At 42.4% G+C, this 15245-nt stretch overlaps 1 protein-coding gene across 17 annotated transcripts in view; it reads left to right on the top strand.

The window, feature by feature from the left end:
* The first annotated feature begins 1602 nt into the window (after positions 1 to 1602).
* LOC118366110 (methylcytosine dioxygenase TET1) overlaps positions 1603 to 15245 on the top strand; it is a 47876-nt gene continuing 34233 nt past the window's right edge. For all 17 annotated transcript variants that reach the window (XR_008075373.1, XR_008075372.1, XR_008075366.1 and 14 more), the window contains exon 1: positions 1603 to 3587. Coding sequence is in view for 1 of the 17 variants with exons in the window: in XM_052474773.1 (XP_052330733.1) it covers positions 2118 to 3587 (1470 nt within the window). In the remaining 16 variants the exon portion in view is untranslated. The remainder of the gene's footprint in view (positions 3588 to 15245) is intronic.

Here is a 15245-nt window from a genome sequence, read left to right as displayed (position 1 = left end):
TTTAAAGTCAACGTGTAAATAAAATCCACACCAACATCACGTAATTAGACTATGTTCTTGGTGACATTCACGAATAGCTTAGTCAGCCATGCAATGCCACGAGTGTCAAATACTCGATATTGTTCGGACATTCGGTCAACTGCAAGAAAATCTACTCGATGCGGCAATGTTGCAAGCTGGTTACAACATTGTCATTACGCTTCCGTCCGAAATTCGTGCGGAAAAGAACTAGCCAGCTAGCCAGGTTCGGTGCCGTGTAGCAACCTATACTTTTTAAAGAGCTTCCTTCACCTCTGCGTTTTAACTCTTAAAGGACGTATCTTAAATAGAAAATAAATACCACCGCCAGGCGGAAGTAGGATCTTTAGCATATATATTGATGAATAATAAAAGCTATATATATTGCAATGAACAATTTATTTATAGGAAATTGTGTAATCTCTTACATGTGTTTACTTCACGGATAATTGCTTTGACAAGGTGTTGTAGGTTGTGAACTTGTGACGGTGTGTGCCTAGCCAAAACCAAAAATGGACTCTATTTGGCATGGCAGACCCGCGCCATTCCTTCCGTTAAGGAAGTGAGTGGGTTCACAAGGCCTGTTTATTGAAAATTATAAATAAAAGTGAAATACATGGCTAGTAACTCGACAAGCTAACTAACTAACCCGTATTGTCACACCTGATACCTCATACTCATATGAGGTATCAGGTGTGATATCAGGTGTGATACCTCAATATTTCCTATTTGAATAGTCACACACTTAATTCCCTAATGCAACAACATGCAATTTAATATTTCCAAACATTTGCTACAAATTATACAAGTTGGTGCTTTTGTTCACAGTAAATGTAAAAAACGAAAACGTGCATGTTTTATTCAGGAAATAAAAAAGGTTATGTTGTCAATCAAACATGGACTTGCAGGCACTAGAGGTCAAACCAATTATTTTAACATATTTTTGTTTTCTTTGTCAATTTCCTCCAGGTACTTGTACGGCTTTTTCAACATGGTGGGAAAATAACTCAGAATTTTGGTGTCAAAACAATTTTAGGAAGAGACCATTCACCTGGTTCCCATGCCGACTGCCCCATCTCCGCCCTCTCATATCATCCACTATGCCTGCTACCCCCAAACCCCTTAAGAGACAATCCCCACCACTGACAAGGAATGGCTGCAAGGTGATACCCACAACAACCGCCACATCCACCGCCAAGAGACTGAACTCCAGCAAGCCCAGAGGAAAAGCCTTTGAGAGTCCACAGCCAACTTCAGAGCCACCCCGAAGATCCACAACCAGGAGGACCCAGGCCCAGCCGGCCAGAAGCCCAGGGAGGAGTGGGCTTGGTAGGCTTGGCGGTCAGGGTCCGGGGGCATCCCCTGGTAGGGTTAACCATGCCCCTGTGGGTATAACAGGATCAGTGAGGCTAAGGAGCTGGAGTAATCCTCTGCTCCAGCATGGTGTGGGAGAGGAGCCCCCTGGGCGCAGGATATCCTTAAGGGGCATTGGGGGCGCCAAGCAGTTTCCTCCCCTGGCAATAAAGCCTAGAACAGGAGGGAAGACAGCAAGGGGGAGGGGAGGGAGGGGAGCGGTGGGTCAGAGAGGGAGCAAGAGCGGGATTGAGCAAGGATCTGAGGAGTCTGACACTGTTAGTATAGACCCAAGTGAGATTAACCAAGGGAATAATGTAATTGGCCATGTTGGTAAGGGCAAACCTCCTAACCTGAGGACTGAACTTGATGAAACTACCTGTGTTGACCAGCAGGAGCTGGGAGTCGGCCATGCTAGTGAGGGCAAACCTCGTAGCCCGAGGACTGATGATTCGGCTAGCGATGACAAACAGGAAGAGTTAGTTGCCCATAATGGTGAAACGATTGGGACTGACTCTTACGATAAGCCTGCCAGCCATAGGGGTGAGGGCAACCACTATGAGCTCGATGAGCCCACCAGTGTTGACCAACAACAGGAAAAGCTCATCAACAATATTGCTGAGGGCAATTCTTTCAACCTGAACCATGAGCTTGGTGACTCTACCAGTGATGATCGGCAGGAAGAGTCAGTTGGCCCTAAATGTGAAGACAACGCCAAGATTAACCTCGGAGCTGAGCAGATTGAGATGGAGCAAAGAGAGAGAAATACCCATGCAGGAGAGCAGAGAGGAGGGGAGAGTTTGGAGAAGGAAGGAGAGGAAACGGTGAAGCAGGAATATGAGAGAGATGAAGAAAAGAAGGAAGCAGACGGTAAGCAGAGAGTGGAGAGAGTCAAGGTGAATGAGACAGAGGAAAGAAAAGAGAAAAACGAGAGACAGAAGGAGGGAGAGGTTATCAGCAGACCTTCAGACACAAGCACCATTATGTCTGTAGCTCAGCCCCAAAAGCCTATTCCACAGGATGACGCGTTGATGATGCAATCACCTGTCCATGCCTCAACTGTCTCTGAACCAGCTACCTCAGATCTGGCATCACCCCCTCTCCTTCATCTGCCCTCTCCGCCTCACCCCACAGTGTCGCATGGTATGAAGGTTCTGAACAAAGGTGTTAAACCAATCCAACCTACCCAAACTGTTGAAATCCATAAACCTTTAAAAAAAGGCCCAACTACTTGCCATGAGACATCACAGGCGAGCCCAATGCAACCAGTATCACTAAGTTTCTCAGTTGCCTTCCTTAGTGAACCCCACAAGCCCCTGTGTGTAACCCCAGCGAAACCAGCACCCAGTCAGAGCCTAGAGATCCCTATCTCTCTGGAGGCTAGACAACTTCTCAGACCAGTGGACGAAGAGACCAAAGAGTCATCCAATCACAGTAACACAAAATATATGTCATCTTCATCATCTGCATCATCTTCGTCAAACCTGAACACAAACGCGGAGGTCCCCACCACTCTGTCTCAATCAAACACCGACGTTAACATCACTGTGTCTGTACCAGACCTAAGTCCAGTGCCAAAGAACCACAACAACTACCCAGAAGAGCCACCATCATCATCATCACTCCCATACACAAAGATAGACCTCTTCACCACTGGATCTGCACCTGACAAAGACACCGTGTGTGTCTCTGTATCTGACCTAGGTTCTGTACCAAAGACTCACAACAAGAACAACCAAGACGAGCCACCACCATCATTCCCATACACAAACACTGGATCTGAACCAAACACAGACATTGCATCGGTCTCTGTATCTGATCTGGGTTCAGTGCCAAAGACCTCCTCCATCCCTAACCAGGAGAGTTCTACCTCCAAGTTCTCCTGCAGCTCAGAGAGCACCCAATCCTCCTACTCCTTTGACACAGAGTCAGAGCAAGGCTATGGGGCCCCTAGCCCCCCTGGACACCCTAGCCTGGGCTCCAGACCCCTGGAGGAGAACACATCTCTGCCCCGACCCCCACAAGTCAACCAGAGGAGGGAGAGGAAAAAGAGGAGTAGTTGTGGAGGGTGTGAGCCGTGCCTGAGGAAGATCAACTGTGGCCAGTGTAGCTGCTGTCTGAACCGCAGGACTGGACACCAGATCTGTAAGCTGAGGAAGTGTATGGAGCTGAGGAAGAGGAGGCCCATGTCACTGCTCGCACTAACATCTGCTCAGGTAAGGCTTCTCTAAGGTGTAGAGTAGACTTTAGGCTAAAAATGGAAAAGACTGCTTATAAACAACTTATAAACCTCATAACTATTTACTTTTTTTTTGTGATTCACTAACTTGTTTATAACTGTTATGAGCAGTTTAAAAGCAGAACTTCAAGTAAAATTGACAAAGACAATTTACTTTTCTTTAGAGAATACTGTACGTGCTGAAAAAGAAACATAGTTATGACACTAGTGCACATGATCCCAAAGTCACATAGAGTCTAGAGACAGCTTGTTATTGTCACTAATTCTTGAAGTTGTCATGGCCTGGTTGTCATGCCTTTAGCGATGCTATGCTATGGACTGACTGAGAGAATACGTGAGGCGTAGTCTGCTGGTCTGTGGCAGTTTTTGGTGTGTGTGTGTGTGTCTGCTCTAGGTTCTCTATAAGATATGGTGAAATGAAGTGGGAGCAGAGAGAGCATGTAAAGGGCTAAGGATAGAAAAAGGATGGAGAGTTGGAGAAGATAGAATGTACTGGATGGTGAGATTGCATTGATATACTATATGACAAATAAAGGGATACTGTGCTCGCAAATTGTGGGAACTAAAGGAGGTGACATAAGGAGGGATTCCCGGGTCCCTGCGGCTGTCCTCCACCCACCCATATGGCAGTAAACCATTCTTATGATGACTATAACATTTGTTGGCACCTTCTATTCTTGCACATTTTCTCATAAAAAGTACAGTGAGCTCCAAAAGTATTGGGACAGTGACACATTTGTTGTTGTTTTGGCTCTGTACTCCAGCACTTTGGATTTGAAATTCAACAGTGACTATGAGGTTAAAGTGCAGACTCTGTATTTTCGTTCATATCAGGTAAACCGTTTAGAAATTACAGCATTTTTTTGTACAAAGTCCCTCTATTTTAGGGAACCAAAAGTTACAGAGGCATGCATACATGTCATGCCTCCCAAAAATGCTAACCTCCCCCTCCCCCTTTACCTCAACCTCTCTTTTAAAAAGCATGTGAAAAAGGTAATTCAAATAACTAAATTCAATCTAGCTAATATCCGATTTATACGAAATTGTTTGACTACAGAGGTAGCAAAACTATACTTCAAATCTATGATACTCCCCCACTTAACATACTGCTTGACTAGTTGGGCCCAAGCTTGCTGTACAACATTAGTACCTATTCAGTCTGTCTACAAACAGGCTCTCAAAGTGCTTGATAGGAAGCCCAATAGCCATCATCATTGTCACATCCTTAGAAAACATGAGCTCTTGAGTTGGGAAAATCTTGTGCAATACACCGACGCATGTCTTGTATTCAAGATCCTTAATGGCCTGGCTCCCCCTCCACTCAATATTTTTGTTAAACAGAAAACCCAGACATATGGCAGCAGATCCACAAGGTCTGCCATGAGAGGTGACTGTATAGTTCCCCTAAGGAAAAGCACCTTTAGTAAATCTGCATTCTCTGTGAGAGCTTCCCATGTCTGGAATACACTGCCATCAGACACACATAACTGCACCACATATCACACTTTCACAAAATGCTTGAAGACATGGCTAAAGGTCAATCAGATTTGTGAACATGGTCCCTAGCTGTGTGTTGCCGCTTTCCATGTTGTCTGTAGCTTGTGAGGTATGGAAACACTTTGTTGCTTTTATGAATTTTGTCTTGCTGCTTTTTGTTCTATGTTGCTCTGTCTGTATGCTATGTCTTGCTTGTCCTATGTTGCTATGTTGCTATGTCTATGGTGCTATTGTCTATATTGTAATTGTTTTTAATAACCTGCCCAGGGACTGCGGTTGAAAATTAGCCGGCTGGCTAAAACCGGCACTTTTACTGAAACGTTGATTAATGTGCACTGTCCCTGTAAAAATAAAATAAACTAAACTAAATTAAACTATTGTAATGGTGAGAGGTTAGATTGTCTTGGGGGTCTGACATTTGTGCGTCTGTAACTAACTCTCACTCATCATTATTCATGATTCATTCAGGGGTATCCATTATCACGGTAGCATCCACATTCATGTAGAAGGGTTTGGAAACATATACTATTCTTATTTACAATAAAAGTCACAACAAAATGACACAATACATTATTTACCATTCATTTCTATTTGGCACAAAATAATCTGAAACTGCTAGGAATATGGGACCAAATAATTCACTTTTTACTACTTTAACACACATATAAGTGAATTATTCCCAATACTTTTGGTCCCCAAAAAGTGCTGTAATTTCTAAACGGTTTGCCCGATATGGATTTAAATACCCTGCTGGAGTACAGAGCCAAAACAACAAACAAAAAAATTCACTGTCCCAATACTTTTGGAGCTCACTGTATAGCATACATTGTAATAAAATATGATCTAAAAACAGTTGTACAATGTGCCCTGCAATAAGATATTCAGAGTTTGATTTCTTAAGCAGAAGAGTTCTCGAATAGCAGCTACCCAATACCATGGTGGACATGCATAATGTTGGATGCATTGGAATATAAGGTATGGAAAATGATAAAGAGCCCGTAGGAATATAGATAAATGTTCAGTAAATGTGAGTATATTTAGGATGGTTTAAATTATTACATTTCCTACTAAGATAAAAGTTGATGGTGCAAAAATCTTGCCAATACGTTCATTATTCTATTAACCTCTACGACAGTGGTTCCCAAACTTTTTATAGTCCCGTACTACCCCTTCAAACATTCAACATCCAGCTGCGTACCCCCTCAAGCACCAGGGTCAGCGCACTCTCAAATGTTGTTTTTTGCCATCATTGTAAGCCTGCACACACACACTATACAATACATTTATTAAATATAAGAATGAGTGTGAGTTTTTGTCACAACCCGGCTCGTGGGAAGTGACAAAGAGCACTTATAGGACCAGGGCACAAATAATAATATAGTAATAATAAAAAATGTTGCTCCTTATTTAGCTATATTACATATAAAACCTTATTTGTTCATCAAACATTGTGAATAACTCACCACAGGTTAATGAGAAGGGTGTGCTTGAAGGATGCACATAACTCAGCAATGTTGGGTTGTATGAAGAGTCTCAGTCTTAAATTATTTTCCACATACAGTCTGTGCCTATGTTTAGTTTTCATGCTAGTGAAGGCCGAGAATCCACTCTCACATAGGTACGTGGTTGCAAAGGGCATCCGTGTCTTAACAGCACAATTAGCCAAGGCAATAAACTCTGAGTGCAGCCCAATCCAGAAATGTGCCAGTGGCTTCTGATTAATAAAAATGTCACAGAACCGCTTGTTGCAATTTCGATGAGGCTCCCATGTTCAGATATCGGTAAGTGGACTGGAGGCAGGGCATGAAAGCGATAACAAATCCAGTTGTTTGTGTCATCCGTTTCGGGAAAGTACCTGTGTAATTGCGCACCCAGCTCACTCAGGTGCTTCGCTATATCACAGTTGACATTGTCCGTAAGCTTGAGTTCATTTGCACACAAAAAATCATACAATGATGGAAAGACCTGTGTGTTGTCCTTGGTAATGCAGACAGAAAAGAGCCCCAATTTCTTAATCATAGCCTCAATTTTGTCCCACACATAAAATATAGTTGAGGAGAGTCCCTCTAATCCTAGATTCAGATCATTCAGGTGAGAAATAACATCACCCAGATAGGCCAGTCGTGTGAGAAACTCGTCATCGTGCAAGCAGTTAGACAAGTGAAAATTATGGTCAGTAAAGAAAACTTTAAGTTCGTCTCTCAATTCAAAAAAACGTGTCAATACTTTGTCCCTTAATAACCAACGCACTTCTGTATGTTGTAAAAGCGTTGCATGGTCGCTGCTCATATCATTGCATAATGCAGAAAATACACAAGAGTTCAGGGGCCTTGCTTTAACAAAGTTAACCATTTTCACTGTAGTGTCCAAAACGTCTTTCAAGCTGTCAGGCATTCCCTTGGTAGCAAGAGCCTCTCGGTGGATGCTGCAGTGTACCCAAGTGGCGTCGGGAGCAACTGCTTGCATGCGGGTTACCACTCCACTATGTCTCCCTGTCTTTGCATTTGCGCCATCAGTACAGATGCCAACACACCTTGATCACCAAAGTTAATTTGATGTCCCCCCCCCATAAACATAACGGACATACAGTTGAAGTCGGAAGCTTACTCACATTAAGGTTGGAGTCATTAAAACTCATTTTTCTACCACTCCACAAGTTTCTTGTTAACAAACTATAGTTTTGGCAAGTCGGTTAGGACATCTACTTTGTGCATGACACAAGTAATTTTCCCAACGATTGTTTACAGACAGATTATTTCACTTATAATTCACTGTATCACAATTCCAGTGGGTCAGAAGTTTACATACACTAAGTTGACTGTGCCTCATAAGGAAGCTGCGAATTTTCATATACATATGAATATACATATGATTAGTATGTGTGGATAGAAAACACTCAGACGTTTCTAAAACTGGTTAAATCACGGCTGTGACTATAACAGAACGTGCGTTTCATCGAAAAGTGCAGGAAAATCTGATCACTGAAAATGGAAAAATATATCCACGCGCAACTTCAACCAATTGTTAAAAGTGACCCCCAATAAATGGAGCCGAAGTTGCAATACCTACAGCTTCCATACGATGTCAACAGTCTTGTCATTTGCCTACAATTTTTTTCTTGGTCAAACAGACACAGGGCAGAGCAGTTCTTCCGGTCTCCGACCGGATATTTTGGTTGAGATTTACCCGGACATTATTACCAGACGCACAGCAATAGAATATAATTCGCCTCGTGATCAATTTGATCGCTTATTAACGTTTACTAATACCTAAAGTTGCATTACAAAAGTATTTCGAAGTGTTTTGTGAAAGTTTATCGTCGACTTTTTTAATTTAAAAAAATGACGTTACGTTAAAAAACACAATATTTTTCGTTTATCACACACTCTTCATAGATCGATATCTAGGCTATAAATGGACCAATTTAATCGAAAAAAAGACCCAATAGTGATTATGGGACATCTAGGAGTGCCAACAAAGAAGATGGTCAAAGGTAATGAATGTTTTATATTTTATTTGTGCGGTTTGTGTAGCGCCGACTATGCTAATTATTTTGTTTACGTCCCCTGCGGGTCTTTTGGGGTGTTACATGCTATCAGATAATAGCTCTCATGCTTTCACCGAAAAGCATTTTACAAATCTGACTTGGTGGATAGATTCACAACGAGTGTAGCTTTAATTCACTACCTTGAATGTGTATTTTAATGAAAGTTTAATGACAGTTTGAGTTTTATCAAAAACTATAGGTGGCGCTCTGAAACTCCGCTGAGTGATGTTCCTGCCAGGGAACTGTATTCTGCTACATCCTTAAGAAGTTGGTTGGAAAAATGGTTGTGTTTTTCTGTGGCTTGGCTCTGACCTAACATAATCGTTTGTGGTGCTTTCGCTGTAAAGCCTATTTCAAATTGGACACTTTGGTGGGCTTAACAACAACATTACCTTTAAAATGGTATAAGATACATTTATGTTTGAGGAATTTTAATTATGAGATTTCTGTTGTTTGAATTTGGCGCCCTGCACTTCACTGGCTGTTGACGGGATTGCAGCCCTAAGAAGTTTTTCAGCAAACCAGACGGCATGATTTTCTTGTTTTTTTTATTAATTTACGGATAGCCAGGGGCACACTTAAACAGTCAGACATAATTTAAAAACGACACATTTGTGTTTAGTGAGTCTGCCACATCAGAGGCAGTAGAGATGACCAGGGATGTTGATAAGTGTGTGAATTAGACAATTTTCCTGTCCTGCTAAGAATTCAAAATGTAATGAGTACTTTCGGGTGTCAGGGAAAATGTAAGGACTAAAAGGTACATTATTTTCTTTAGGACTAAATAGAGTAAAAGTAAAAGTTGTCAAAAATATAAATATAAATAGTAAAGTAAAGTACAGATACCATCACATTTATGTTCAAAATGTTGTATCAAGTCTGCCCAAATGTGCCTAATTGGTTTATTGATACATTTGCAAGTTCATAACTGTGCACTCTCCTCAAACAATAGCATGGTATTATTTCACTGTAATAGCTACTGTAAATTGGACAGTGCAGTCAGATTATGGGCTTTCTGCCCATATCAGATATGTCTATGATCTGGGAAATATTATTGTTACTTACAACCTCATGCTAATCACATTAGCCTACGTTAGCTCAACCGTCCCGCGGGGAGGACACCGATCCCATAGAGCAGTCCCAAAGCATTGGGAGTATGCCCCCAAAAATGTGATTCACATTAAAAACTATTTATTTTTTCCAACGGGGCTATACAATTTGGGTGAGTATTTTTTCTTGCCTGAGCAGCCTCGTTTCACTGCCAAAAACAAAATTAAACCATCTCGTGTTCAGCGAAATAACAACACAATGTCAAATACAGGTACCCTAGTCAAATAATTAACATCCAATCACATTAACCGTTACTCTCTAGCGTGAAACCTTCACTATTGTGCAGACATTTAGAAACAAAACCTGACCATTTGAAAAATAAGCCACAGGAGTTTTTTGAGCGAGAATAAAGACGATTTTCGAATAGTAAGACATGTATAAAAGCAACAGATACCATTAACAAGAAGGGGCTAGAAGCGTCTTATATGGTGAGCTACCGAGTGTCTAAGACAGGCAAGCCCCATGGCACTGTGGAAGACTTAATTCTTCCTGCTGCCGCGGATATGGCTGGTACAATGCTGGGGGAAGACAATGCCTTCATCAAACAACACTGTTTCACGAAGCATCAGTGACATGGCAGGAGATGTTTTTAAACTATTACTGTTTCGCATTAAAGCCAGTGAATTATATGCGCTACAACTGGATGAGTCAACAGACGTGGCGTGTCTGGCACAGCTCCTGGTATACAGTTGAAGTCGGAAGTTTACAAACACCTTTGCCAAATACAATTAAACTCAGTTTTTCACAATTCCTGACATTTAATCCTCGTAACAATTCCCTGTCTTGGGTCAGTTAGGATCACCACTTTATTTTAAGAATGTAAAATGTCAGAATAATAGTAGAGATAATTATTTATTTCAGCTTTTATTTCTTTCATCACATACCCAGTGGGACAGAAGTTTACATACACTCAATTAGTATTTGGTAGCCTTGCCTTTAAATTGTTTAACTTGGGTCAAACTTTTCGGGTAGCCTTCCACAAGTTTCCCACAATAATTTCGGTGAATATTGGCCCATTCCTCCAGACAGAACTGGTGTAACTGAGTCAGGTTTGTAGGCCTCCTTGCTCACACATGCTTTTTCAGTTCTGCCCAGAAATGTTCTATAGGATTGAGGTCAGGGCTTTGTGATGGCCACTCCAATACCATGCATTTGTTGTCCTTAAGCCATTTTACCACAATTTTGCAAGTATGCTTGGGGTCATTGTCCATTTGGAAGACCCATTTGCTTCCAAGGATGAACCAGACTTGTGAAGGTCTACAATTTTCTTTCTGATGTCTTGGCTGATTTCTTTTGATTTTCCCATGATGTCATGCAAAGAGGCATGTCATGCAAAGAGGAGTTTGAAGGTAGGCCTTGAAATACATCCACAGGTACACTTTCAATTGACTCAAATTATGTCAATTAGCACATCAGAAGCTTCTAAAGCCATGACATAATTTTCTGGAATTTTCCAATTTTCCAAGATTAAAGGTAATCTTGTTGTTAAGCCCACCAAAGTGTCCAATTTGAAATAGGCTTTACAGCGAAAGCACCACAAACGATTATGTTAGGTCAGAGCCAAGCCACAGAAAAACACAACCATTTTTCCAACCAAAGAGAGGAGTCACAAAAAGCACAAATAGAGATAAAATTAATCACTAACCTTTGATGATCTTCATCAGATGACACTAATAGGACTTCATGTTACACAATACATGTATGTTTTGTTCATTAAAGTGCATATTTATATTAAAAAATCTCAGTATACATTGGCGCGTTATGTTCACTAGTTCCAAAAACATCCTGTGATATTGCAGAGAGCCACTTCATTTTACAGAAATAATTATTATAAATGTCAATGAAAATGGAAATATAGATACACTTCTCCTTAATGGAACTGCTGTGTCAGAGTTCAAAAAAGCTTTACGGAAAAAGAAAAACATGCAATAATCTGAGAATGGCGCTCAGAAAACAAATAGAGATATCCGCCATGTTGGAGTCAACAGAAATAACATTATAAATATTCACTTACCTTTGATGATCTTCATCAGAATGCACTCCCAGGAATCCCAGTTCCACATTAAATGTTTGATTTGTTCGCTAATGTCCATCATTTTTGTCCAAAGAGCTACTTTTGTTAGCACGTTTGGTAAACAAATCCAAAGTCATGAAGCGCGTTCCCTAGTTGCAGACTAAATATAAAAAAGTTCCGTTACTGTCCATAGAAACATGTCAAACGATGTATGGAATCAATCTTTAGGATGTTTTTAACATAAAACTTCAATAATATTCCAACCAGAGAATTCCTTTGTCTTTAGAAAAGCAAAGGAACGCAGCTACCTCTCATGTGAAATGCGCGTGACCAGCGCGTCACTGCTGGCAGACCTCTGACTCTTTCCTCTCTCATTCGGTCCCACTTCAGAGTAGAATCCTCAAACAAGTTTATAAAGACGGTTGACATCTAGTGAAAGCCTTAGGAAGTGCAACATAACCAATATCCCACTGTGTATTCAATAGGGGCTCGGTTGAAAATTGACCAACCTCAGATTTCCCACTTCCTGTTTGGATTTCTTCTCATGTTTTTGCCTGCCATATGAGTTCTGTTATACTCACAGACATCATTCAAACAGTTTTAGAAACTTAAGAGTGTTTTCTATCCGATACTAATAATAATATGCATATATTAGCAACTGGGAGTGAGGAGCAGGCAGTTTACTATGGGAACCTTTCATCCAAGCTACTCAATACTGCCCCGCGAGGCTTCATACAGGGGGTACCGGTACAGAGTCAATGTACGGGGGCACCAGTTAGTCTAGGTAATTGAAGGAATTAGAGGTAATATGTACATGTGACTATGCATAGATAATAAACAGAGAGTAGCAGCATTGTAAAAGAGGGAGGGGGGACAATGCAAATAGTCTGGGAAGCCATTTGATTAGCTGTTCAGGAGCCTTATGGCTTGGGGGTAGAAGCTGTTAAGAAGCCTTTTGGACCTAGACTTGCCACTTGCCGTGCGGTAGCAGAGAGAACAGTCTATGACTAGGGTTGCTGGAGTCTTTGACAATTTTTTGGGGCATTCCTCTGACACTGCCTGGTATATAGGTCCTGGATGGCAGGAAGCTTGGCCCCAGTGATGTACTGGGCCGTACTCACTACCTTCCTTGGTACCTTGCAGCCGGAGACCGAGCAGTTGCCATACCAGGCAGTGATGCAACTAGTCACGATGCTCTTGATGGTCAGCTGTAGAACTTTTTGAGGATCTGAGGACACATGACAAATATTGTCAGTCTCCTGAGGGGCCATAGGCTTTGTCGTGTCCTCTTCACGACTGTCTTGGTGTGTTTGGACCATGATAGTTTGTTGGTGATGTGGACACCAAGGAACAGCTCTCAACCTGCTTCACTACAGCTCCGTCGATGTGAATGGGGGCGTGCTCCTTTTCCTGTAGTCCACAATCATCTCCTTTGTTTTGATCATGTTGAGGGAGAGGTTGTTGTCCTGGCACCACACAGCCAGGTCTCTGACCTCCTCCCTATAGGCTGTCTCATCGTTGTCGGTGATCAGGCCTACCAATGTTGTGGCATCGGAAAACTCAATGATGGTGTTGGAGTCGTGCCAGGCCATGCAGTCATGAGTGAACAGGGAGTCCAGGAGGGGACTGAACACACACTCCTGAGGGGCCCCCGTGTTGGGGATCAGCGTGGCGGATATGTTGTTACCTACCCTTACCACCTGGGGGCGGCCCGTAGGGAAGTCCAGGATCCAGTTGCAGAGGGAGGTGTTCATTCCTAGTGTCCTTAGCTTAGTGATGAGCTTTGAGGGCACTATGGTTTTGAACGCTGAGCTGTAGTCAGTGAACAGCATTCTCACATAGGTGTTCCTTTTGTCTAGGTGGGAAAGGGCAGTGTGGAAGGCAATAGAGATTGCATCATCTGTGGATATGTTGGGGCAGTATGCGAATTGGAGTGGGTCCTGGGTTTCTGGGATAATCATGTTGATGTAGGCCATGACCAGCCTTTCAAAGCATTTCATAGCTACAGATGTGAGTGCTATGGGCGATAGTCAGGTTATCTTGGCGTTCTTGGGCACAGGGACTATGATGGTCTGCTTGAAACATGTAGGTATTACAGACTGGGTCAGGGAGAGATTGAACTTGCCAGCTGATCAGTGCATGCTCTGAGTACGTGTCCTGGTACTCCATATGGCCTAGCGGCCTTGTGAATATTAACCTGTTTAAAGGTCCTACTCACATCGACTACGGAGAGCGAGCTCAGACAGTCATCCGGAACTACTGGTGCTCTCATGCATGGTTTAGTGTTGCTTGCCTTGAAGCGAGCATAGGCTTGCATCACTGTGTGTGCATGTGTGCGTGTGTTTGTGTTTACACACAGCCAGAGAGGTTGGTAATATTTGCAGACGCCTTTCACTTTAATGTAAACACATATCTACAGTGCTGCTGCAGTATACGGTATAACCTAGCATGTCTGGCCTAGCACGGGTGTAGGATCAGCATACCCTCCCCAATTACTGTAACCATTTAAGGGTAAAAGACACAGAACTGACCTCAGATCAGTTTTCAGGGTTAGGGTTAGGTTTAACACAATCACTATATATACAAAAGTATGTGGACATCCCTTCAAATGAGTGGATTCTGCAATTTCAGCCACATTCGTTGCTGACAAGTATATAAAATCGAGCACACAGCCATGCAATCTCCATAGAGAAACATTGTCAGTAGAATGGCCCGTACTGAAGAGCTCAGTGACTTTCAATGTGGCACCGTCATAGGATGCCACCTTTCCAACAATTCAGTTACGTAAATTTCTGTCCTGCTAGAACTTTCCTCGTCAACTGTAAGTGCTGTTGTTGTGAATTGGAAATGTTTAGGAAGCAACAACGGCTCAGCCGCGAATTGGTAGGCCACTCAAGCACACATAACAGGACTGCTGAGTGCTGAAATGAGGATCTGAGTGTGTAAAAATCATCTCTACTCAGTTGCAACACTCACTACCTAGTTCCAAACGGCCTTTGGAAGCAATGTCAGCACAATAACTGTTCATCGGGAGCTTCATGAATGGGTTACCAAGGCCGAGCAGCCGCAGGCACACAAGCCTATGATCACCATGCGCAATGCCAAGTGTCGTCTGGAGTGGTGTAAAGCTCGCAGCCGTTGGACTCAGTGGAAACTAGGAGCCGTGGAAACCAGTTCTTTGGAGTAAGGAATCACGTGTCTCCATCTGGCAGTCCGACGAACAAATCTGGGTTTGGCGGATGCCAGGAGAATGCTACCATAGAGCCAACTCTAAAGTTTAGTGGAGGAGAAATAATGGTCTGGGCTTTTTTTCATAGTTCGAGCTAGGCCTCTTAGTTCCACTGAAGGGAAATCTTAAAGTTACAGCATACAATGAAATTCTAGACGATTCTGTGCTTCCAATTTTGTTGCAACAGTTTGGGGAAAGCCCTTTCCTTTTTTCAGCATGACAATACCCCCATGCACAA

The sequence above is a fragment of the Oncorhynchus keta genome, chromosome 2 (assembly GCF_023373465.1).
Source record: "Oncorhynchus keta strain PuntledgeMale-10-30-2019 chromosome 2, Oket_V2, whole genome shotgun sequence".
NCBI lineage: Eukaryota > Metazoa > Chordata > Actinopteri > Salmoniformes > Salmonidae > Oncorhynchus > Oncorhynchus keta.
Note: the sequence above shows the minus strand (reverse complement) of the source record. Positions and strands in the feature narration are given on the sequence as shown.